The 24,349-nt window shown below is 43.0% G+C and overlaps 1 protein-coding gene across 5 annotated transcripts in view; it reads left to right on the top strand.

The window, feature by feature from the left end:
• The window catches only part of pak5 (p21 protein (Cdc42/Rac)-activated kinase 5), a 73,070-nt gene that overhangs the window by 39,616 nt on the left and 9,105 nt on the right, over positions 1–24,349 (top strand). For all 5 annotated transcript variants that reach the window (XM_079888253.1, XM_079888251.1, XM_079888252.1 and 2 more), the window contains 3 exons: positions 11,833–12,648; positions 16,976–17,524; positions 22,316–22,449. In XM_079888253.1, coding sequence (XP_079744379.1) covers positions 11,833–12,648; positions 16,976–17,524; positions 22,316–22,449 — 1,499 coding nt within the window. The remainder of the gene's footprint in view (positions 1–11,832; positions 12,649–16,975; positions 17,525–22,315; positions 22,450–24,349) is intronic.

Here is a 24,349-nt window from a genome sequence, read left to right on the forward strand (position 1 = left end):
CAATATATTCTGAATCTTAAAAATGAAACTATCAAAACAGTTTCATCAGCATCTGAACAGAAACAGCAGCTGTAACGACACATGGAGGACGAAACACAACTGAGTTCTGAACAGTAGAGCCACTCTTCTGTCAGAAACACACACACACACACACACACACACACACACACACACACACACACACACACACACACACACACACACACACACACTGCTGACTCACACACACACACACACACACACACACACACACACACACACACACACACACACACACTGCTGACTCACACACACACACACACACACACACACACACACACACACACACACACACTGCTGACTCACACACACTCACACACACACACACACACACACACACACACTGTGTAACACTGTAACAGTGACTAGTGTTGAGGAGGAATCAAGTGTTCTGGGAGTTTTGGGATGTGAGATTCACAGCTGTGCCGAACTGAAAGATCAGGAGAACTGGATGAGAAGTGAGTTAAGTGTTTGAGAAATGAGGAGCTAAATGCGGGACAGTCCAGAGGCTGAGAGTTTGTCCCGCTAGACGTCGGCCGTGTCCCGCATTATGTCTGGGTTTTTATTCTTCCCTGAAATCGCAATACCACAATAAGAAATATGATCATAAAAAATGCGACAAACAAGTTCAAGATGCTCCGAATCCTGTAAAATTTAATCTTTGCAGTCTATTAAAGGAAAATAAACTAGTCACTTCTTAAAGAAATGTATTTTAGAATAAAATGTGCTGTTTCCCTGCTCGCCTGTTCCTCAGACTGATCCCTGAATCCCTGAATCCCTCAGACCTCCTCTAGCCACCCAGACCTGTGTGAGTGTCAGCTACAGCGCTCTGGCGGTGGAGAACACGTCATCATCCGGCGTACAGCGTATCATTGTATGTGTATAGTGTGTGTAGAGTGTGTGTGTGTGTGTGTGTGTGTGTGTGTGTGTGTGTGTGTGTGTGTGTGTGTGTGTGTAGTGTGTGTAGTGTGTGAGTGTCAGCTACAGCGCTCTGGCGGTGGAGAACACGTCATCATCCGGCGTACAGCGTATCATTGTATGTGTATAGTGTGTGTAGTGTGTGTGTGTGTGTGTAGTGTGTGTGTGTAGAGTGTGTAGTGTGTGTGTGTGTGTGTGTAGTGTGTAGAGTGTGTAGTGTGTGTAGAGTGTAGTGTGTAGAGTGTGTAGTGTGTGTGTGTGTGTGTGTGTGTGTGTGTGTACAGTGTGTAGTGTGTGTAGAGTGTAGTGTGTAGAGTGTGTAGTGTGTGTGTGTGTGTGTGTGTGTGTGTGTAGTGTGTGTAGAGTGTGTGTGTGTGTGTGTGTGTGTAGTGTGTGTGTAGAGTGTGTAGAGTGTGTAGTGTGTGTGTAGTGTGTAGAGTGTGTAGTGTGTAGAGTGTAGAGTGTGTGTGTAGAGTGTAGAGTGTGTAGTGTGAAGAGTGTGTAGAGTGAAGAGTGTGTAGTGTGTGTGTAGAGTGTAGAGTGTGTAGTGTGTAGAGTGTAGAGTGTGTGTGTAGAGTGTAGAGTGTGTAGTGTGAAGAGTGTGTAGAGTGAAGAGTGTGTAGTGTGTGTGTAGAGTGTAGAGTGTGTAGTGTGTAGAGTGTAGAGTGTGTGTGTAGAGTGTAGAGTGTGTAGTGTGAAGAGTGTGTAGAGTGAAGAGTGTGTAGTGTGTGTGTAGAGTGTGTGTGTAGAGTGTGTGTGTGTGTGTAGTGTGTGTAGAGTGTATAGTGTGTGTAGAGTGTAGAGTGTGTAGTGTGTGTGTAGAGTGTAGAGTGTGTAGAGTGTAGAGTGTAGTGTGTAGAGTGTGTAGTGTGTGTGTAGAGTGTGTGTGTAGAGTGTGTGTGTGTGTGTAGAGTGTGTAGAGTGTATAGTGTGTGTAGAGTGTAGAGTGTGTAGTGTGTGTAGAGTGTGTAGAGTGTATAGTGTGTGTAGAGTGTAGAGTGTGTGTGTAGAGTGTGTAGAGTGTATAGTGTGTGTAGAGTGTAGAGTGTGTAGTGTGTGTGTAGAGTGTAGAGTGTAGAGTGTGTAGTGTGTAGAGTGTGTGTGTGTGTAGTGTGTGTAGAGTGTGTAGAGTGTATAGTGTGTGTAGAGTGTAGTGTGTAGAGTGTGTAGTGAGTGTGTAGTGTGTGTGTGTGTGTGTGTGTGTGTGTGTGTGTATAGTGTGTGTAGAGTGTGTGTGTGTGTGTGTGTAGTGTGTGTGTATAGTGTGTGTAGAGTGTAGAGTGTGTAGTGTGTGTGTAGAGTGTGTAGTGTGTGTGTAGTGTGTGTAGAGTGTGTAGTGTGTGTGTAGAGTGTGTGTGTAGAGTGTATAGTGTGTAGTGTGTAGAGTGTGTGTAGAGTGTGTGTAGTGTGTGTAGTGTGTAGAGTGTGTGTAGAGTGTGTAGTGTGTGTAGTGTGTGTAGTGTGTGTGTAGAGTGTGTGTGTAGAGTGTATAGTGTGTAGTGTGTAGAGTGTGTGTAGAGTGTGTGTAGTGTGTGTGTAGTGTGTAGAGTGTGTGTAGAGTGTGTAGAGTGTGTAGTGTGTGTAGAGTGTGTAGAGTGTGTAGTGTGTGTAGAGTGTGTAGTGTGTGTGTGTGTAGAGTGTATAGTGTGTGTAGTGTGTGTAGTGTGTAGAGTGTGTAGAGTGTGTAGTGTGTAGAGTGTGTAGAGTGTGTAGAGTGTGTAGAGTGTGTAGAGTGTGTAGAGTGTAGAGTTGAGCAGCAGAGGGCAGCAGAGGAGCTCTGATCATCATCTGCACTGAATGCAATATTTCTGTCATTCTCGTTGAACAGTTATTATTCTCACAGCTGCAAAACCTGAAATATTCTGTCCAAAAATAGATTGATGATCATCCTGAGAAATAAAGAATAAACGCCCTTAAACGGACATTTCTGTTCAGTTCTGTGCACTTTGATTGGCAGTGTGTTACAGTAAATGACTTGTATTGTCTTACTGAATATGAGATCATTTTTGCTCCATTACCTTATTGGCTCAGTTATAAAGTTGGATATATAAACATTTCCATCTTTGTCCACATACACTGTAAAAAAACCTCAGTATATATATATTATTTTATTTTTTATTTTTTTATTTTTTTTGTTTAGGCTTTTTTGCGTTTTATTTGCTCCCATAAATTGAGACGGCTGTTTTAAATTTGTCAATTCAAATACATTGGGCAGATTTAATTGGATAAACACAGTAAATTAAGTTTAGTTTAAGATTTTTTACAGTGTCCATACAGACACTCACATAAAGCGATATATATATATATATATAGTATATATCAAATCTCAACTGTGTGATTGTTTATATCATTGTAATATGTAACTATAGTATATTAATATGCTGAAATGAACATGTTCCTACTGTAGTTTGTTTTGCAGTGTGTGCTCATGAAACTCTGGAACGGGAAGTGTGTGTTGTCGTGACGTCAATGCAGATATAATGCATGCGTGTGATTGGATGCGGGTCGGAGTTTCTGTGTCGTCATTGGCCGACTGTCCTTTCCCCAGGAATCAGCACTGGAGCAGCAGTGTCATTAATTACGTTCACACACACACACACACACACACACACACACACACACACACACACACACACTCTTCATTAAGCTCAAGGTTAACTCTCAGCTTATCTGTGGATGAGCCGCTTCACTCATGCCGCACCTTTACCTCGAGACGCTCGTGCCGTCGCCGGATCTGTTACAGCTTATCGCCACGCGACAGAGCTACTGAAATATAGCTGCTGTCATCACACACCGCTAATGCTAACAGAACGAACGCAGGCGTCTCATTCGCACGAGTCCCAGCAGCCCATTTGATTGTGAGTCTGACGGAGATACGACACATAATTAACCTCCATCACCTCCAGAAGCACACATACTCAACATCAGACTCAACCGTGCAGTTTCTGTAATTAAAAATATAGATTTCTGTCCTTTTTTTTAAAGCATTTTAATTGTTTATCTGTTTGTTTCTGTATGTTAGTGTCGGTCATGATGTTTTTATTCACTTTGAGTGATTTCTCTCTCTCTGTAAGGCCCATAAAAGACTTTGTCAATTCAACATTCAAGATTTGTATTCGATTCAATTAGCGTTTTTCACAACATATTGTTTGAAAGCAGCTTCACAGAAAATGCTTGTTTCAATGTTACAATTTAGAAAGTTCATCATTTGCTCTCCTTCATGCATGTCTTTTTTATATCTCTGTTCCCTTTTGAACGGGAACTCGCACTGCGTCCTAGAATGGTTTGTGGAACGTGACCGGTGTCTGAAGCACGTGTGTAAACGCCAGGATAACGGTGGCCGGCGACAGCCTACTGGTGCGACCAGAGTATAAGCTTCATGTTTGTTTTATTTATATAGATCTTTTAAAAACAGCAAACACAGCTGACTAAAGTGCTGAACAACACACAAAAAACTAAGAAACAGGGCAAACCACACATTCATGACAGAAGCTCACAGTGAATTGAATGCCAAGGGAAAAAATAGGTTTTAAGAGATGATTTAAAAACAATGAAGGACTGTGCCGATCTGATTTACTTCCACAGCCTTGGCCTGGCAATAGCAAAGTCTCTAACCCTATTAAAATGCTTTAATCCCGATCTGGGGACAGAGAGAAGTCTCAGATTTTGTGTGGGATTTTATAGGTAGAGTAGCTCAGACAACTAGCTCGGTGCCAGAATATTTAAGGTTTTAAAAACATAGAGAAGAATTTTAAACTGCACAGGTAGCCATTGCAGAGATTTTAAAATTGGAGTAACGTGATCGAATTTACGTTTGCCTTTTTGCACTAATTGGAGACGAGCGATGGAGGACTTGGACGAGGCATTAAAGGGTGCCTGTAGTACACTTCAACAATTTATTTTGTCTTTAGGATCCATTTGTTTATGTACGCGTGAAGACGATCACTCAGCCAAGTGTTTCAGGAAATATGTGCCTCCGTATCAGAGACGACACTTGTAAGTTATGTGTTTGGGTAAGGAGCACACGTGTTCAGTTCTCCAGGGTGAGGCGCTCTTTGTGATGTATTCGCAAGACTGACTGAAAGAGACAGGTAAGATGCTTTTACTTCTTTGTTCTCACCTGAGGGATAGTAGTTTGCTTTTGCACGAACGCGTTCGGCTCTCGAGGGAGTCGAAGACACTCCCAGTGATGTGATTGTGACTGTTCTCTCGTGATTGATTGATTGAGTAGTCGTAGAGTCTGGTGTTTGAGCGGAGCATGTTCAGCTCTCGAGTCACTGTGATAAGCTCCTGTGTGGTTTATTCTCTCTCGAGGGATGAGAAGAGTGCGCCTGCACCCCGCGGTTCGATCACAGAGGTGGTGGGCGGAGCAAAGGGAGAGTCTTATGAGATCATTTCCCTTTCCAGTCTGTGATTATTAATGTGTGAGGCCTATTTCTGTGGAATTAAATGCAGAAGAGAGGAAAGGCAGGTGTTATTTTTAGATCTTGCTCCTCTGCTGTCCCACACAATAGTAGAGCTCTACGGTGGCGATCTCTGGAAACCGTCAGGAAGCAGTTTTTCCATCCAAGTCTGCGAACCCTTCCTGGTTGTAGGCACCTTCGTGAGTGCTGGAGTCTAGAGAGCCCGTTTTTCCTCGGGTTTGACTGAAGAGCAGAACCCTCCTCCTGAGTCAGGTCTTGAAGCAGGGTCCTCCAGTCCCTGGGATGAGCTCTTCCGATCTCAAGAACCTGACAGGAAGTGGGTTTTTCGCCACAGTTTGCGAACCCTTCATTTGTGGAATGGCGTCTTCGGGAGTGTCTGGAGTTTTGAGATCCTACGAAGACATTTGTTTCTGAGTGGTCACAGCTGGTACTCCTAAATGGCAATGTGTTCATGGTTGAGTGTAAGTGGAATCCTTAATAGTAGGATTCCCGGCTCCCTATGAGAGAGCTCGGTTTGTTGTCGGAGTCTCAGATCATATTACAGGTTTTACAATGGTTGTCGTTAGCCTTAGCTGGTAGTTCCCATTGGTCATTTAGGATAAGCATGGGGTAGAACCTTCCCGGTTTTAGGCAAGGTCCTCTGTTCCCTGTAATGAGCTCCTTCTGACTTCAGCATCATTCCACTATAGGCAGTGACATTGAGAGGTATGGCTCTCTGTGAGCCTCCTTGTTAAAACGGTCTTTAAGGTGGGCATTGCTAGGCTTCCTCTCGCTCTAGAGAGTCTTCTTGCTGAAACCTCTGCTCCCCAGAGCTCTGCATAAGATAACTTCCAAGTTGTGTGACTCTCTTTTAGCATAGAGCGTAGTTAGGCTTCCTCTTGCTATAGAGGGTCGTTATGCTGAAGCCTTTGCTCTGAGAGCTCTGTGGGGGCAGTGGACTGGGTTGTAAGCTCTTTTTGAGCTTCTGTGGTTAACTGTCCTCAAAGTGGGCATTGCTATGTCTTCTCTCGCTTTAGAGAGTCATCTTCCTAAGGCCTCTGTTAGAGCTTGGTATGGGTGGTCACTCCGGGTTGTATGGCTCTCTGTGAGCCTGCTTGGTGGAACCACACTCAGGGAAGCGTTGTTAGGTTTCCTCTCGATGTAGAGAGTTGTCATGCTGAGATCTCGTCCTCCAGAGCTCCGCCTGGATAGCAGTATTAAATTGTCAGGCTCTTTTGTGAGCCTCCTTGGTAAGCAGTCCTTAGCGTAGAGTGTAGTTAGACATCCTCTCATTTAGAGAATCGTCTTGCTGTGGCCTCCGTTTGTAGAGCTCCCCTCGGATACTATCAGGTCATTGGCTCTCTGTGAGCCTCCTTGATAATATTTACAGGGGTAGGCAAGTTCAGTCTCGGAGAGCCGCTGTCCTGCAGAGTTTGGCTCCAACCCTGAAAAAAACATACATATATAAACATACATGTTATACTCTTATAAACATACATACATATATTGTGTAAAGCCGTTTTTAATTCATTTTTAATTGATATTTGTATATTTTATTTTAGCAATCCTGTTTGATATTTCATATTTAATATGATTGTTCTATCTCACATTCCTCTTGAATTGACCCTTCGCAAGGAGTTTGATAGACAGGCGATCTGACCAATCATAATCCGCCATCCGCCGAATCCGCCATTATTGTCCGACAAAGCAGTCAGGAGAGTTAGTTGATTAACGTTGAAGGATTTGAACTTGAAAAACTGAGTGTACTGGTGTCTTTCCATGGTTAAAACAACATTCCTTCTGATGTTCATTCATGTTTATTTGATGCTATAAATGAACTAGAAGGAAGAGATGATCGGTTCACGAGCAGCTTTAACTGAGGCTCTACAGTGATCTGTCAGACATATTAAAGAGCCACAAAATGTATTTTTCACTGTGTGAGAACATGGTGGGGCGTGAGAGCGGTGTAGCTTGTCGGACATAGCAACAGTAACTAAAGGGGGCGGGTCTTTGTGAACGGTCAATTGCTGACATTTTTTCTTTAAAGATCCTTTTGAGTCTGTCACACATATTATAGTGTTGATCTTCAGTAGTAAACAAAACTGAAAGATCACAAATGTAATTTTTACATGTCCAGAAAGTGATTGTGATACCTTCACAATCACATAAAAACCTCCTAACAATGACCCAAAACACCCTAGCAACTGCATAGAAACACCTTAGCAACCATTGAAAATATATTAGCAACCGCACAGAAACCTATTAGCAATGACCCAGAACACCCTAGCAACTGCATATCAACACCCTAGCAACCATAAAAAATACCTTAGCAACCACATAGAAACCTCCTAGCAATTATCCAGAACACCCTAGCAACTGCATCATAAGAGCCTAGCATTCCCAGAAAATACCTTAATAACCACAGAAACCCATTAGCAATGACCCAGAAAACCCTGTCAACTGCATTGTAAAACCCTAGCAACCACAGAGAGTTCAATAGCAACTCCCTAGCAATGACTCTGAACAACCTAGCAAATGCAGGGTGCAAGAGCATATGTCATAGTTTTGATATATTTTTAAGATGGAAGAATGCGGTTTTACAGATACTAGAAACGTGGCTTTCATAATTGAAGTCTTTATTTATTTTCAACATTTTTAACAAAACAAAACCAAACACCCACAAAAAAAAAAAAACAGCTTCCAAACACATGATTAATTCACATTTGCATTTTGGGCCCATTATCCATAACCACTACAGACAGACACAAAAAAGATACAATAAAATCAAATTATAAAGTGCCTATACATGTAGCACCACAAAAATAATAGACTTAACAAAAGAGAAGCGCACTAAAAAATAAAAAAATTCCATCAATCTCAGTCAAAAACTCGTCCCCAAGATTTGTCAAAACCCTCCATATCATCATTAATCCTGGCCAAGAATTTTTCATATGACACAATTTTCAGCATATTTTCTTTCCACCTGTTAAACTCTGGAGGAGATGGATCCTTCCACACACTGAGAATCACTCCGGCAGTTGTAATCACCCCCACCTTTATAACCACAAAATCATATTTCAAAACTCCCGGTAACACAGACTGATCCCCTAATAAGCACAATCTTGGTGACATGGGTATTGTCAAGCCAATCCACCTTCCTATACTGTCCAGTACTCTTTGCCAAAAGGGGTAAACTGTCCCACATTCCCAAATAGCATGCAGAAATGTCCCTGGATCTGAGCTGCATTTCCAGCATATATTATTGGGCATAATTCCCATTCTGTGAAGTTTAGAAGGAGTGAAGTACCACCTATGTATTAATTTGTACTGAGTAAATTTACCCCTGGCCTCTCTTATATATTTATTGGAGTGTGACAGAACTATGCACCAATCTTATTTACCAATGACACAACTCAGATCTCTCTGCCAGATGGTCGAAACGTGGCTTTCAAATGAAAGATTGGTATCAAAGAGCACACCCAGGTTCCTAACCGACGACTAAGACTTGACAGAGCAGCCATCAAGTGTTAGACAGTATTCTAGGTTTATACATGCAGAGGTTTTTTTTGTCCAATAATTAAAACATTTAAAATAATTTAGAATTAAGTAGTAGGACATTACTTGTCATCCAAATTTTATATCAGCTATACATTTCATTAATTTTGTGAATTGGTAAGTTACCTCAAGGCACGAAGAAATATAGAGCAGAGTATCATCAGCATAACAGTGAAAACTAATGCCATGCTTCCTAATGATATCTCCCAAGGGTAGCATGTACAGAGTGAACAGCAACGGTCCTAGTACTGAGCCTTGAGGTATTCCATACTGAACTTGCGATCGATATGACACCCAGAACAACATCTATCTATCTGCATGACAAAACTAATTCAAACTTTCTTTCTTTAAACATTAAGTCTGTCTTGACTAACTTTTTTAAATCTACTTAGCACAGTTCTGTACAGTTGGTATCATATGTAGGGGGTTTCTGTCTTATTCTAAAGAGCCTCTGATGGCTCTGAGTCCAAGCGGAGCTTTATTGGACTATCGACGTCAGTGTGAGTGAGTGTCTGCGGGCGTGTTGAAGTGACAGAACAGATCAGAGGTGTGAAGGCCTGTGTTCACATTCTCTTCAGATGGAGTCTGCTCAGTGAATGAGCTCAGAGACACTCGTATTAAAGAGATGGATGACAGTCAGTGTAATGCTCCTGTGAGGAGGAGACCGGCCTGTCCGGGAGATTTATTTCCTATTCCTGTGCTGAAGGAGTGTGACGTTTATTAGCTCCTCTGTTTCTCTTAACCTGACCACCTGTTCCAGCACTTCAGATCTGTTAAGTCAAATGTCTGTAGAGATCATAGATCTGAACGTGTTTCTATTTATGCACTTTTACTCTGTTCTACTTTATATTGTTTAACCTTTTATCAGATTCGATTTCAAGTTGAAGTGAGAATGTGAAAATGATCTGTGGATTATTGTGCTTCACATTAAACATTGAGAATGTGGTTATATTGAGCTTTAAAATAGGCCTTAATCTGAAAAGTTGAGTTTAGTTACAGAAATAAACTCTACAGCACACCTAAGATCCTGTGTGTGCTCTAGATCAGGCCAGACCTCTGTACTACCCTTCCTTCAGGTCATCTGACGTTACTTAAAGAGAACTAAAACTAAATGAGGTCGCAGAGTTTTTCTACAGCAGATGCAGGTCAAGATCACTGCGGCTGGCCACTCTTTACTGTAGTGTCACACACCACATACTCTACAGCAGTGGTTCCCAAACTGGGGTAGGTGTACCCCTGGGAGTACGTGAGGTGACAGAAGGGGGGTACGCATACAAAATGCTGAGTCTAGCCATTCATTTAATTCTACCCTACCTTAAAAATATAGCTAAACCGAGCATGTATTTCTAACTGGCAAAATACCGTAAATACATGACATACAATCAAATTACCTCATGTTTTGCGGTGAAAACTGACTGAATCCACACAGAGTATTGCTGCCTTAGCAAATCGTGCTACATTACTGTCGTTCTCGACAATGCACCTCTGTAAAAGTGGGGATTTAGCACATACTCACATGAAGAATAAATATAGACAGAGTGGATTGAGATTGATTTAAGACTCAAGCTTTATTCGATACAAAAACATACCCTGTGTGAGTTCTTGTATTTAATGTTGATAACGAGCAAGAATGCAATTGTTCCCAAATATCCACACGATTGCAAACGTGACATTGATTATTATACAACAGTTCAACAAGCGAAATATACATTTTAAACACAGTACTGTTAGTATTTACTCTATTTTGCAAAGAAATAATAGTTCCAACGAAGGACACAGCAGAAGGTGTTTGGTGTTTTAAGCCCCCAACGGCGCCTTCCAGGCAGCGAGGGGATGGGTAGGTTTAAGGTTGAGGGTAGGGTTAGCTGCCTTTAAGGAGCCATTGGGGGCTTAAAACACCATCGAGCACAGCAGAACTACAGCACACATTGGTGTTTCGTAAACAATTCTGCTGCTTTGAACGAATTATGAGTCAATCATTCATGATTTGATGACTCGCTCATTAAGACAGTGACTTACCGCCACCTACTGGCGGTTTTAGTTTAATATTTAAAAGTATCACTTCGTTTTTACCATCATTGCATATTTCTCTATTGAACATTTTTTATTTAAAACATTATTTATTTTTATAAAGTTAAAAAAAATGCGCTGGAAAATACATTTAGGGGGCAAATATTGTCCCTTAATGAAAAAGGTATGACTGCAGTGTAAGTGGAAGAGAGGGGTACGCAGACGGATGTTAAACCCCTCAGGGGTACGGCACTCTAAAAAGTTAGGGAACCACTGCTCTACAGTCATCTCTAGAAATATAGTCTGACTCAAATTACAGTCCTCTTTTAATATTTCATTATTTAACAATAATCAATCGAACACAATTTTTAACATTTGTCACTGTTGCTATGAGGTCTCAGAGTATCTTTAGTATGTTGCTTTGCAGTTGCTAAGGTGTTATCTTGCTGTCTGGTGTGAAAGAGTGTGATTGCATCTGTGGGATTGGTTTCACCTGTGTTAGTTCAGTCTGTACTGTATAGAAACTATGAAAAGACTTATCTGTCTGTTTTTCTTAATCTGCTCATGTAATTGTAGTGAGGTTTTGGATGACTATCAAGAGGGGAAGTTGGGAAAAACCTTCCGTTGGGCCTTTCAGCTTATGCCACTCATATATTTTGGGTCTGTTTCAGAGTTTTATTCCGCAGTGAGTCACGACACAGCTGTGTAACGTGCTTAAGCGGCAGTGGGATGAGATGAGCAATGCTGTGATTTATTCCGGCTGTGCTCGTGAGAGAACTGCTGCCAAAACGTCTTCTGATCGCACTCCCACTGCTGTTTGACTCTGTCAAAATATAGCACAATGTGGTGAAATGCTCTGGCCTGGACCTTCAAGTCTCTCACTGACTCTCCTGCCTTCTCTTTGCAGACCATTGTCCGCGGGAGCCGGCCACCAAAGGATGCCTCCATCAATGGCCTGTTGGAGGAGTTTGACAGCATCTCCGTGACCCGCTCCAACTCCCTGAGGAAAGAGAGTCCACCTGGACCCCATCAGGCCGGCGGGAGCAAACCAGCGTCTGCGTCCACGTCTACTTCCAACACCGGTGGTCCAGAGGAGAATGGCTTCGGACACTATTATGGCCGTTTCTCGTGCGATCTGGACAGCAGTAAGGACTTCTCGCTTGACCCGTACCGGGTCCACGACGGGGAGTGGCCAGTCGGACGGCACTACCGATTCTCCCTCAAACAGAACGGCCATCCCATCCGGAGTCCCTTCTACCCCGACGCTATGCCGCAGAAGTCTTCAGACTATGCCAAGATGCCTCCGGACTACCACGCCTACCTGGAGAGCAAGATGCGTCTGTCCAACGACGAGATGGCCATGGGTGGCCGGAGGGAATACTACCGGGCCTCTCTGGGGGGATCCAGTCAGGATTACCGGGAACAGCCGCTGGGAACCCCGTCTCGGGTCTCCATCCACAGTGAGCAGATGACCTACCCCGACGGAGACTGGGGATACGGAGCGGGACTGAGAGAGGACTACGACAAGAGGCCCAAGTCCTCGTACATCAGTCAGACGAGCCCTCAGCCGGCGATCCGGCAGCGCTCCCGGTCGGGTTCTGGTCTGCAGGAGCCAAGCGTGCCGTACGGGATCAGCGCGTTTAAAGCGGCGCCGCAGGGGTCGTACAGCTCGTACACGTACCCAAGACTGTCAGAAAACACGTCTGCGATCGTCATAAGCAAGGTAAAGAGAAACTAAGCGTCCTGGTGAACAGATTCTAATGATGGCGTGCTCACATTTTTCTCTCAGGGGCATCATGTCAAAATGACACAAATGCGTTATTTCTGCATATGCATATAAGTCTGTGTGCAAGTTTGTGTTCTCGATGCAAAAGAAACCCAGTTGCATTTTTCTGTAAATTCAAAACTTGCACCTTGGAACCTGTTTCAAAGTTTGTGTTCTCGAGCTCCAAACACTGTCGGCAAATGAACAGCCAGAACACACTAAAAGTTTCTGTTTCCTGTGAGAACGGTGTGTGTTAGCACCCCCTAAGATAATAACTAATGATCTTTACAACGGAAGTGAATCAATCAAACTAACTTTATCTGGACAATAACTTTATTCTAGATCTGCTGTAAAGCCTAAACACTCTCTGTTACTGTAATCTCCTGTTATCACTGTAAAACTGCTGTGAAACAATCCTTATAACAGCGCTATATAAATGAAGGTGACTTGACTTGTAGCGCTTTATACAGTACAGATTGTTTCAAAGCAGCTTCACAGTAATAAACAGGAAGATAAAAGATTTCCTCAAAGATGAGCCACATTCAGATTCTGCTCTACAGAAGACAATAGAGTCATTATCCAGTTGAAGTTTTGTTCTCATCTCAATGTCAGTGCAGTCAGATCAATACTATTACTGCATATTACATGACATTTTAAACCAAACCTTTAGTCAAATGTGCTTGTCTCCTCAGAGATCGTTTCTGGGCTGATTTTGGATTAAAAGGCTCCATAGAGATCAATTGTCAAGTGAAGTCACCTTTATTTATATAGCGCTTTTTACAATACAGATTGTTTCCAAGCAGATTTACAGAGATAACAGGAAAATAATGCAACATTTTGTGGCAGCAAAAATGCCTAATCATTACGGAGCACTATATTTACATGCATTTATTCTGTAGATGCTTTTACACTGCATCAATGCTCAGTTCACGCACTTCCCGTTCCCGTATAAATGCCGCATTGTTCCCAATGGAAGCTTCCCAGCGCTGTGTAGAATTAAAGACTGCAGTGGACGTTCTGCAGACTCTGTCCGCTTCTCACCCGCAGGCTGCGTAGGGCGCATTATCTCCCAGGTCGCATCACTGCTCGGGCTGTGGCGCTCCGATGCTCCGCAGTGATGGATCTCGTGTCAGTTCTTAATCTACTCTCCCGTGAAAAGAGCGCGGCCGGCGGAGACACGGAATTACTCATGAGAGCGGTACAGGAATCAATTAATGGAACAGTAGCAATCTCCCAGATAACAGCGGCTCATCCCAGACCTTCATTTAAACACGCGCTGGCTGACGTGTCTCCTTTTAATTCACAAATATTGCTAAAGAAGTGCACTAGGCCGCTTCCTCGATCATAAATGGCAGAATTTGCAAGATTTATTAACAAAAAAAAATGCATATTGTTTTTTATTAAGTCTTACAGTCACCATCATCATGAATCACAAACGTCAGAATCATATCTTAGTCAAGTCATCTTTATTTCTATAGCTCTTTATACAATACAGATTGTTTCAAAGCAGCTTCACAGTAATAAACAGGAAAATGTTACGTTTGTATCAGTCAGTTCAGTGTTGATTCAGTTCCGTTGTAAAGATCATCAATTATTAATTTAGTTCACTTCATCTATACAGCAGTTCTGTAGAAAACAGTGATGTCATCATCAGCTCAGTTCAGTCAGATCAATAATACTGTTGAATATTAAGTGTCCCCAACTAATGAAGCCAGATAACATAATGAACAAGAAAATGAAGCATGTTTCATAAACTTCGATGACACTAACTGTCATGAACACTAATTTATTTTAAAATTCAGTTCGTCCAGTATGTTTTTAAAAATCTAATTTCATAATGTTAATAAATTATTGTCATTTTCTCTTATTTCACCTATGATAATTTTGTGTATAAATGTGCCTTATTGTCAACAAAAGTTTCTCAATAAGGCTTCATTTTCTTTATACTTTATAGTTTATTTCTCTTTTGATTTTTGGGGTCAGATATTGTTCATTTACACAGGGTCGCATTAGAGAGCGTTTCAGGGACGCTTCTACTGTACGTTGACTGTATTGAGTGTGTGTTTTGTTGTACGATGTGTTTCGGAGCGTTCAACACATTCAGGCTGCGACTCCCATCAGTCTCGGCTCACCGACGTCATAATGAACCTCTTTCTTTCTCATTCACCTCGACTCGGTCACTTTCAGCGAGCCAAGCGCTTTGCTGGCGCTGTTGGGAACGGCGGGCCGTTAAAGGCCGACAGCTCAGGGACTTGGGAACTCGGGCACGCACACACTCATTGTGATGAACTGATGTTGTGGCACCTTCCTTTTCTGCAGGCCTTGCATAAAAGCCGTGGCGCGTTGTTCCACCACAGAATTCAATTTCACACTCCAGTTGGGTTCTTGATTACGCTGCCAAATTCAGATTAATGTGCATTTAACGAACATGGATCAGCCAGCGGTGCCGGTTGGGAAAGGGGGTCTCGGGACTTCTCCGGCCCATAAACACCCTCGCCGGGATGATTGATTAATCTAGTCCACCGGCGTAATTACACACCGCCAGCTTCCTCATCATGAGCCGGTTAGAAGACGATCCGTGTCGTGTCATCTTTTTGTGTTCTGGGCGTGGTGGGAATAATTCAATCTGCCGCCCACCGTGACCCTGCAGATCAGGAATGTACTGTGTGACGTGGAGGACGAGAGCACATGAGAGAATCTCTAGTGCACTGCTTTATTAGAATCATATGCAGTTGCAGTTTAAAAAAAATTGTATTCATGCTGAAAAGATCTCTTACTCAGTTCCATACAGTATATGTGTAGTAAATACACTACCATTCAAAAAGTCTGGAATAATTAAGATTGTTTAATGTTTTTTGAAAGAGTCTCTTCTGCTCACCAAAACTGCATTTATTTGATATAAAAAATACAGTAAAAACAGTAAATTATATTTGCAATGTAAATCATCTGTTTTCTATGTGAATATATAGTAAAGTGTAATTTATTCCTGTGATCAAAGCTGAATTTTCAGCATCATTACTCCAGTCTTCAATGTCACATGATCCTTCAGAAATCACTCTAATATGATGATTTGATGCTCAAGAAACATTTATGATTATTATCAATGTTGAAAACAGTCCGTGATACATTTTATTTTTCTTTGATGAATAGAAAGTTCAAAAGAACAGCATTTATCTTAAATATAATCTTTTGTAACATTATAAATGTTTTTAATATCACTTTTGATCATGATGCATCCTTTATGATTAAAAATGTAAAAATATTACTTACCCCAAATTATATGAATGGTAGTGTATCATGGATTCCACAAAGATATGAAAGGTTTTTTACCATTGAATAAAAGTGTTTCTTGAATGTTCACATTCGACGGGTTTGTACATGATTCCATGATTTCTGAATCCGGGTTAAGTGTGATTTAAGGTGTCGTCCCGCTGTGACATTGAGCTCCAGTTTGAGGCGTGTTCCCTCAGTAGACAGCATCTCTGTGATGAATGAGCTGTTCCAGCCTGTAATGAGGAATCATGAGCTCGTTCTCCTGCTCTATGAGTAGGGTTGGGTATCGTTTGAAATTTGACGATTCCGATTTCGATTCTGCTTATCGATTCCGATTCCTATCGATTCCTAATTTCTATTCCAATAAGGTAAAAAAACAAACAAAAAAAACAGATATCATTCACATTTAGTCTTATTGTTAAAAATTCAATTGTAGCTGAATATCATGAACAAAAATCAACAGGCTAAAGAACACTTACACAAGAAACTTTTTCCTGTGGTTTAAAAACACCATAGAAAAACAACTAGCCTAACTAATATACATTTCAAGCATTATTAAAGACAAGTAAACACTCAGTAATTCAAAAATAAAAAATAAAAAATCAGCAATCGCAACAAATAGATACAACTGAACAAAGATATGATTGAATTAAACAGTGTTTTAAGATTTTCAGGTATTCTGGTACAGAAACTATAATCAAATGTAAAATAACACTGGACTTTATAAATAAAATACATTACAAATATAGTTACAAAAGTTATTAAGTCAAGAACGAGTACATTTTCTCTTTGTCTTTTGTTGTTTTAAACCACACTTGAATGGTTTATATTATGGTCAATAGTCATATTGAAATGCTCACAAAGGAATCAATTTGTGAAACGAAATTTTAATTTTATAACAAGTATCCGATTCCTGACTTCAAGTATTTTGGTCCATCAAGGATTTTCCATCCCAATCCTATCTATGAGTTTGTATTATTCACTGTTAACGTGTGTCGTTTGAATTGAACAGGGCGACTACGAGCGAGTCTCTCGGGACGGGAGTCCGCAGGTGCCGTTGGGCGAGTCGTATCCACGCATTCCCCTCAAACTACCTCAGAGCCACGGCAAGCCCTCGTACCCGGCCGGTTTCCAGTACCCGCCGCCCTTCCACTACAAGCCGTCTCCATACCAGCACCCGCCGTCCCAGCCCAGTCCTCCCTACACCCCCCAGGGGGTGCTTTCGCTCTCCCAGCCCAGTCCTCCCTATACCCCCCAGGGGGCGCTCTCACTCTCCCAGCCCTCCTCGCCCTACACCCCTCCTGGAGCCTATCCTCCACCCAGCTGGGGCTCCAGCTCCGAGACGCCCCCCTCCAGGGTGTCCCACGAGCAGTTCCGGGCCGCGCTCCAGCTGGTGGTGAACCCCGGAGACCCGCGTGAGTATCTCGACAACTTCCTGAAGATCGGAGAGGGATCCACGGGGATCGTGTGCATCGCCACTGAGAAGCACAGTGGGAAGCAGGTGGCAGTGAAGAAGATGGACCTGAGGAAACAGCAGCGGCGAGAGCTTCTGTTCAATGAGGTGAGTGCAAACCTTTATTTCCAGGTGTAAATTTGTGATTATGGAAAAATCCCTGCTTGTTCCTAGATTTTCAAGATTTTCTGAAAAAAAAAAAAAAAAAAAAAAAAAAAAAAATATATATATATATATATATTATACAGTGCATCCGGAAAGTATTCACAGCGCTTCACTTTTTCCACATTTTGTTACATTACAGCTTTATTTCAAAATGGATTGAATTAATTATTTTCCTCAACATTCTACAAACAATACCCCATAATGGCAACATGAAAAAATCACATGTACATAAGTATTTACAGCCTTGATTGCAGTCCACCTGTGTTAAATTCAGTTGATTGACCTTAGCAAACCTGCTCTATTATCGTTTGCCATACCCCTTTACCACTTAGATAACTCATTTCTCACAACATTACATATCTACAGCATTAGGGACAAATCAGCAGGATGGGGATAACTCTTTCACCCTCCACTACAAGCCTCAAAACGCTCCTCTATATCTCCTCTCCAGAATGGCTCACCGCCAACCTGCAATTTTCCTCTGTGCTGCTTTTGCCTCCAAAGGCCTGAGACTGGCTCCCTTGTGGGGGGGTGGGTGGATGGGCTGGAGGGGGGTGTTTATCTTGAGGGAGAACATGTCTCCCCTTTCACCGCGCCTCCACGGACCTCCTCCTCCACTGCAACTGCTGGGGCCGGCTCTACTCTGTACACCTCACTTTTTAATGCTCCTCATGCTAGATGGCCAACATTCACATTACTATTTAAGAATTAAGGTGTGCTGTGTGGAGGGCCTGAAGAGGTCCTGCACTGTTGCCCCCCACCTCTTTTTAATGCATCTCATATCACACATTCAATCACACAATCAATCAATAGGTAGGGAAATGGGTGGTGCTTGAGGTGATTCTGAATAAGTTCTACCCCCTGCACTGCACCTCTTTTAATGCACTTAGACTTCATTTAGACCCTAGAAGACATAACACAGGGATAGTGGGGTGTGTAGATGAGCTGGCCCGTCAGTAGGACAATAACTGACGGCGGGGGCAGGGGAGGGCAGAAGTGGAGAGGGGTTCTGGCACCGAGTGCCTCTGGATTAAGTCTCCCCCCCCCACGTCCCACTCCCCCTACCTCCTAGGATTAATATGCTCCTCAGCCCTGGTGAGGGCTGGAGCAGTCAGAGGAAAGATCCATTGAGCCTGACCCAACCCAGCCCATCCCCTCTTATAACTAGGGCACAGTACTTTAATTACAACAATTCATACTATACCAATCCTGCTGATTTCAACATTCAAACACAAAACACTCGATCATACACAAACTTATACGCACGATAATGTTTATTCTAGCGCACACGCACACACACACACACACACACACACACATACACACATAGCCTTCCTTCTCCATCCTCATGGTAATCTATCCCAAAAATTTTTTTTTGATTTATTTTTTTTTTTTTTTTTTTTTTTTTATTGTCTTGTCAATTACTGTTCTTATTTGTTTCATGTTGAATGTGTGATACAGGCTCTCTATATATATTTTTTTAGAATATCAAATAATCATTGTATGCTGTACGTTTTATGTCTTTTACACTTTGTTTGGGTTTTGTATCATGTGTGTGGTTTTGCCAATATTTGTATAACACTTATTGAAAATTAATAAAAATATATATATTTTTTAAATTCAGTTGATTGCACATGATTTGGAAAGGCACACACCTGTCTATATAAGATCTCACAGTTAACAGTACATGTCAGAGCACAAACCAAGCCATGAAGTCCAAGGAATTGTCTGTAGACCTCCGAGACAGGATCGGCCAGTACCATCCCTACAGTGAAGTAGCATCAGCTGTGGGGGTGTTTTTCAGTGGCAGGAATTGGGAGACTAGTCAGGATCGAGGAAAAGATGAGGGACTGGGAGACTAGTCAGGATTGAGGGAAAGATGAGGAACTGGGAGACAAATCAGGATCGAGGGAAAGATGAGGAACTGAGAGACTAGTCAGGATTGAGGGAAAGATGAGGAACTGGGAGTCTTGTCAGGATCTAGGGAAAGATGAGGAACTGGGATACTAGTCAGGATCGATGGAAAGGTGAGGAACTGGGAGACTCGTCAGGATAGAGGGAAAGATGAGGAACTGGGAGACTTGTCAGGATCGAGGGAAAGATGAGGAACTGGCAGTCTCGTCAGGATCAAGGGAAAGATAAGGGACTGGGAGACTAGTCAGGATCGAGGGAAAGATGAGGAACTGGGAGTCTCGTCAGGAACTAGGGAAAGATAAGGAACTGGGAGACTAGTCAGGATCGAGGGAATGATTAGGGACTGGGAGACTAGTCAGGATTGAGGGAAAGATGAGGAACTGGGAGACTAGTCAGGATCGAGGGAAAGATGAGGAACTGGGAGACTCATCAGGATCGAGGGAAAGATGAGGGACTGGGAGACTAGTCAGGATAGAGGGAAAGATGAGGAACTGGGAGTCTCGTCAGGAACTAGGGAAAGATGAGGAACTGGGAGACTAGTCAGGATCGAGGGAATGATGAGGGACTGGGAGACTAGTCAGGATCGAGGGAAAGATGAGGAACTCGGAGACTCATCAGGATCGAGGGAAAGATGAGGAACTGGGAGACTCATCAGGATCGAGGGAAAGATGAGGAACTGGGAGACTCATCAGGATCGAGGGAAAGATGAGGAACTGGGAGACTAGTCAGGATTGAGGGAAAGATGAGGAACTGAGAGACTAGTCAGGATTGAGGGAAAGAACTGGGAGACTAGTCAGGATCGAGGGAAAGATGAGGAACTGGGAGTCTCGTCAGGATCTAGGGAAAGATGAGGACCTGGGAGACTCGTCAGGATCGAGGGAAAGATGAGGAACTGGGAGACTAGTCAGGATCGAGGGAAAGACGAGGAACTGGGAGACTAGTCAGGATCGAGGGAAAGATGAGGAATGGGGAGACTCATCAGGATCGAGGGAAAGATGAGGAACCGGGAAACTAGTCAGGGTCGAGGGAAAGATGAGGAACCGGGAGACTAGTCAGGATCGAGGGAAAGACGAGGAACTGGGAGACTACTCAGGATCGAGGGAAAGATGAGGGACTGGGAGACTAGTCAGGATCGAGGGAAAGATGAGGAACTGGGAGTCTCGTCAGGAACTAGGGAAAGATAAGGAACTGGGAGACTAGTCAGGATCGAGGGAATGATGAGGGTCTGGGAGACTAGTCAGGGTTGAGGGAAAGATGAGGAACCGGGAGACTAGTCAGGATCGAGGGAAAGATGAGGAACTGGGAGACTCATCAGGATCGAGGGAAAGATGAGGAACTGGGAGACTAGTCAGGATTGAGGGAAAGATGAGGAACTGAGAGACTAGTCAGGATTGAGGGAAAAATTAGGAACTGGGAGACTAGTCAGGATCGAGGGAAAGATGAGGAACTGGGAGTCTCATCAGGATCTAGGGAAAGATGAGGAACTGGGAGACTAGTCAGGATCGAGGGAAAGATGAGGAACTGGGAGACTAGTCAGGATCAAGGGAAAAACGAGGAACTGGGAGACTAGTCAGGATCGAGGGAAAGATAAGGAACTGGGAGACTAGTCAGGATCGAGGGAAAGATGAGGAACCGGGAGACTAGTCAGGATCGAGGGAAAGATGAGGAACCGGGAGACTAGTCAGGATCAAAGGAAAGATGAGGAACTGGGAGACTAGTCAGGATCGAGGGAAAGATGAGGAACCGGGAGACTAGTCAGGATCAAAGGAAAGATGAGGAACTGGGAGACTAGTCAGGATTGAGAGAAAGATGAATGTACAGAGATGTCCTTGATGAAAACCTGCTCCAGAGCTCTGGATCTCAGACTGGGGCGATGGTTCATCCTCCAACAGGACAACGACCCTCAGCACACAGCCAAGATAACAGAGGAGTGTCTACGGGACAACTCTGTGAATGTCCTTGAGTGGCCCACCAGAGCCCAGACTTGAACCCGATTGAACATTTCTGGAGAGATCTGAAGATGGCTGTGCACCGACACTCCCCATCCAACCAGATGGAGCTTGAGAGGTTCTGCAAGTAAGAATGGGAGAAACTGCCCAAAAATAGGTGTGCCAAGCTTGCAGCATCATACTCAAAAACACTTGAGGCTGTAATTGTTGCCGAAGGTGCTTCAACAAAGGATTGAGCAAAGGCTGTGAATACTTATGTGCATGTGATTTTTTCCGTTTTTTTATTTGTAATAAATTTGCAAAGATTTTAAACAAACCTCTTTGACGTTGTCATTATAGGTTATTGTTTGTAGAATTTTGAGAAAAATAATGAATTTAATCCATTTTGGAATAAGGCTGTAACAACAAAATCTGGAAAAAGTGAAGCGCTGTGAATAATTTCCGGATGCACTGTATATAATTAAAATATTAAGCAGTATACAAAATATTACTGTTATAAAAAAGAAAAATAATATAAGAATTTTATTTTACAGTACAATATTTAGGTCTGTCTTAATTTCTTTATTTTCAAACATTAAACCATTGAGATTTGTTTTGGTGTAGGAAAGTCATTGTGAAACGAAGGTTGTGCTGGTCTTTTCTTCTCTATTGTTCCGCATATCCAAGTGAAACACTTCAGGAACAAGAACAAATGTGGGAGGGGCTTGATTGTGTCTGTGGGGAATAGATTGGTTGTGGTTTGCTAATCGACACCGGTGGGTCATGAGCTGCTGGCGTGTAAATGAACACAGTGCTGAAACACACTCTGAAACACACAGTGCACATATTTACTTCAGCTTTTGCTGTAATCATGTCTGATGTCTGATCGCAGGTGGTCATCATGAGAGACTACCATCACGAGAACGTGGTGGACATGTACAACAGTTATCTGGTCAGTGATGAACTCTGGGTAGTGATGGAGTTCCTGGAGGGCGGAGCCTTGACTGACATCGTCACGCATACGAGGTAAGAGGAGCGTTTCGTCCAATCAGATCCTCTGTTTTACACCGATTGATTTGAATCATTGATCTTTTGCTCTGAGCCCATCGAGATTCAAATTCAAGAAGGAAAGAATCAAGTGAGATAAAGCACCTTTCATTTGTGAGGGATTTAATTTGTTGATTATACACACTAGGCATCATTATTGAGTTTTTGATTGAGCTTCTGGCAGAAACAGGCGTATCAGGAGATGAATGCAGTGTTTCCTGCTGGAGTCTATAGTGCAGTGATGATTTATGACTGTGAAAGTTAGTGTTTTAAGCGCTGCCTCTGCTTCGCGAAGCGTCAGCATAATTACAGTAATTGGCGTTGTTCGTCAGTTCGATGTTGGACTGTAATTGCACACTTTCAGAGGAACGCTTGCCCTCCGACACGCTTCCATCCCCAACACACTCTTCATGAGTCTGAGTCGCTTTATTTCGGTCCTGCTTGAGACGATAATGGAGAGTGTGTGCTGAGACTTAGACAGCGTCCTGAATCTGATCGACACACACATCACGTGACACTCACAGTTTGATGCTATAAGCTTTAACACACATAAATGTTTGTGCATATATATATATATATATATATATATATATATATATATATGTGTGTATGTATACACAGTCACACACACACACACATATATATATATATATGAATGAATGAATGAGGCATTTATATAGCGCTTTCATATGTACTACTGTACTCCCAAAGCGCTTTACAATTATATCAGGGGATCTCTCCTCAACCACCACCAGTGTGCAGCATCCACTTGGATGATGCGACGGCAGCCACAGTACAACGGCGCCAGTGCGCTCACCACACACCAGCTATAGGTGGAGAGGAGAGAGACTGATAGTGCCAATTCAATGTATAAGGGGATTATTAGGAGGCCATGATTGGTAAGGGCCAATGGGTGGAATGTGGCCAGGACACCGGGGTTACACCCCTACTCTTTACGAGAAATGCCATGGGATTTTTAATGACCACAGAGAGTCAGGACCTCGGTTTAACGTCTCATCCGAAGGATGGTGCTCTTTGACAGTATAGTGTCCCCGTCACTACACTGGGGCGTTAGGACCCACACAGACCACAGGATGAGCACCCCCTACTGGCCTCACTAACACCTCTTCCAGCAGCAACCTGGTTTTTCTCAGGAGGTCTCCCATCCAGGTACTGACCAGGCTCAGCCCTGCTTAGCTTCAGTGGGCAACCAATCTTGGGCTACAGGGATATATGCAAGCATATGTGTTAAACCTTAAACCCACACACTCTCGCACACACACACACACACACACACACACACACACACACACACACACACACACACACACACACACACACACACACACACACACACACACACACACACACACACACACACACACACACACACACACACACACACACACACACACACTCACTCACACTCAGTACAGAACAAAGTCTGCTGTGTGAATGGGACTCTGGCGTCTGCGGAGCGTGAACGAGGCCCAGCTGTCGCACGCTCACACACGCACACACACATTCACTGCTCATCTGTCTCGCCTGGGGCTGAACACACACACACACACACACACACACACACACACACACACACGCACACACACACACACACACACACACACACACACACACACACACACACACACACACACACACACACTCCTCCTCAACACTAATGCACAAACGGGACGTGTTTGTAATTACTCTGACGGGGCTCCATGAAGGACGCTTCTGTCTACAAAACCACATGCACGATTTATACACACTTATATAGAATAAAACTAAATCTGCTCAGACAGACTGTGCATTAAATATAAATAAATAAATAGTAGCTAAAAAGAGTAAAACAAGATGAACATACGAAATAACGACAACA

The sequence above is a fragment of the Squalius cephalus genome (genome assembly GCF_949319135.1).
Source record: "Squalius cephalus genome assembly, chromosome: 12".
Taxonomy (NCBI): Eukaryota; Metazoa; Chordata; class Actinopteri; order Cypriniformes; family Leuciscidae; genus Squalius; species Squalius cephalus.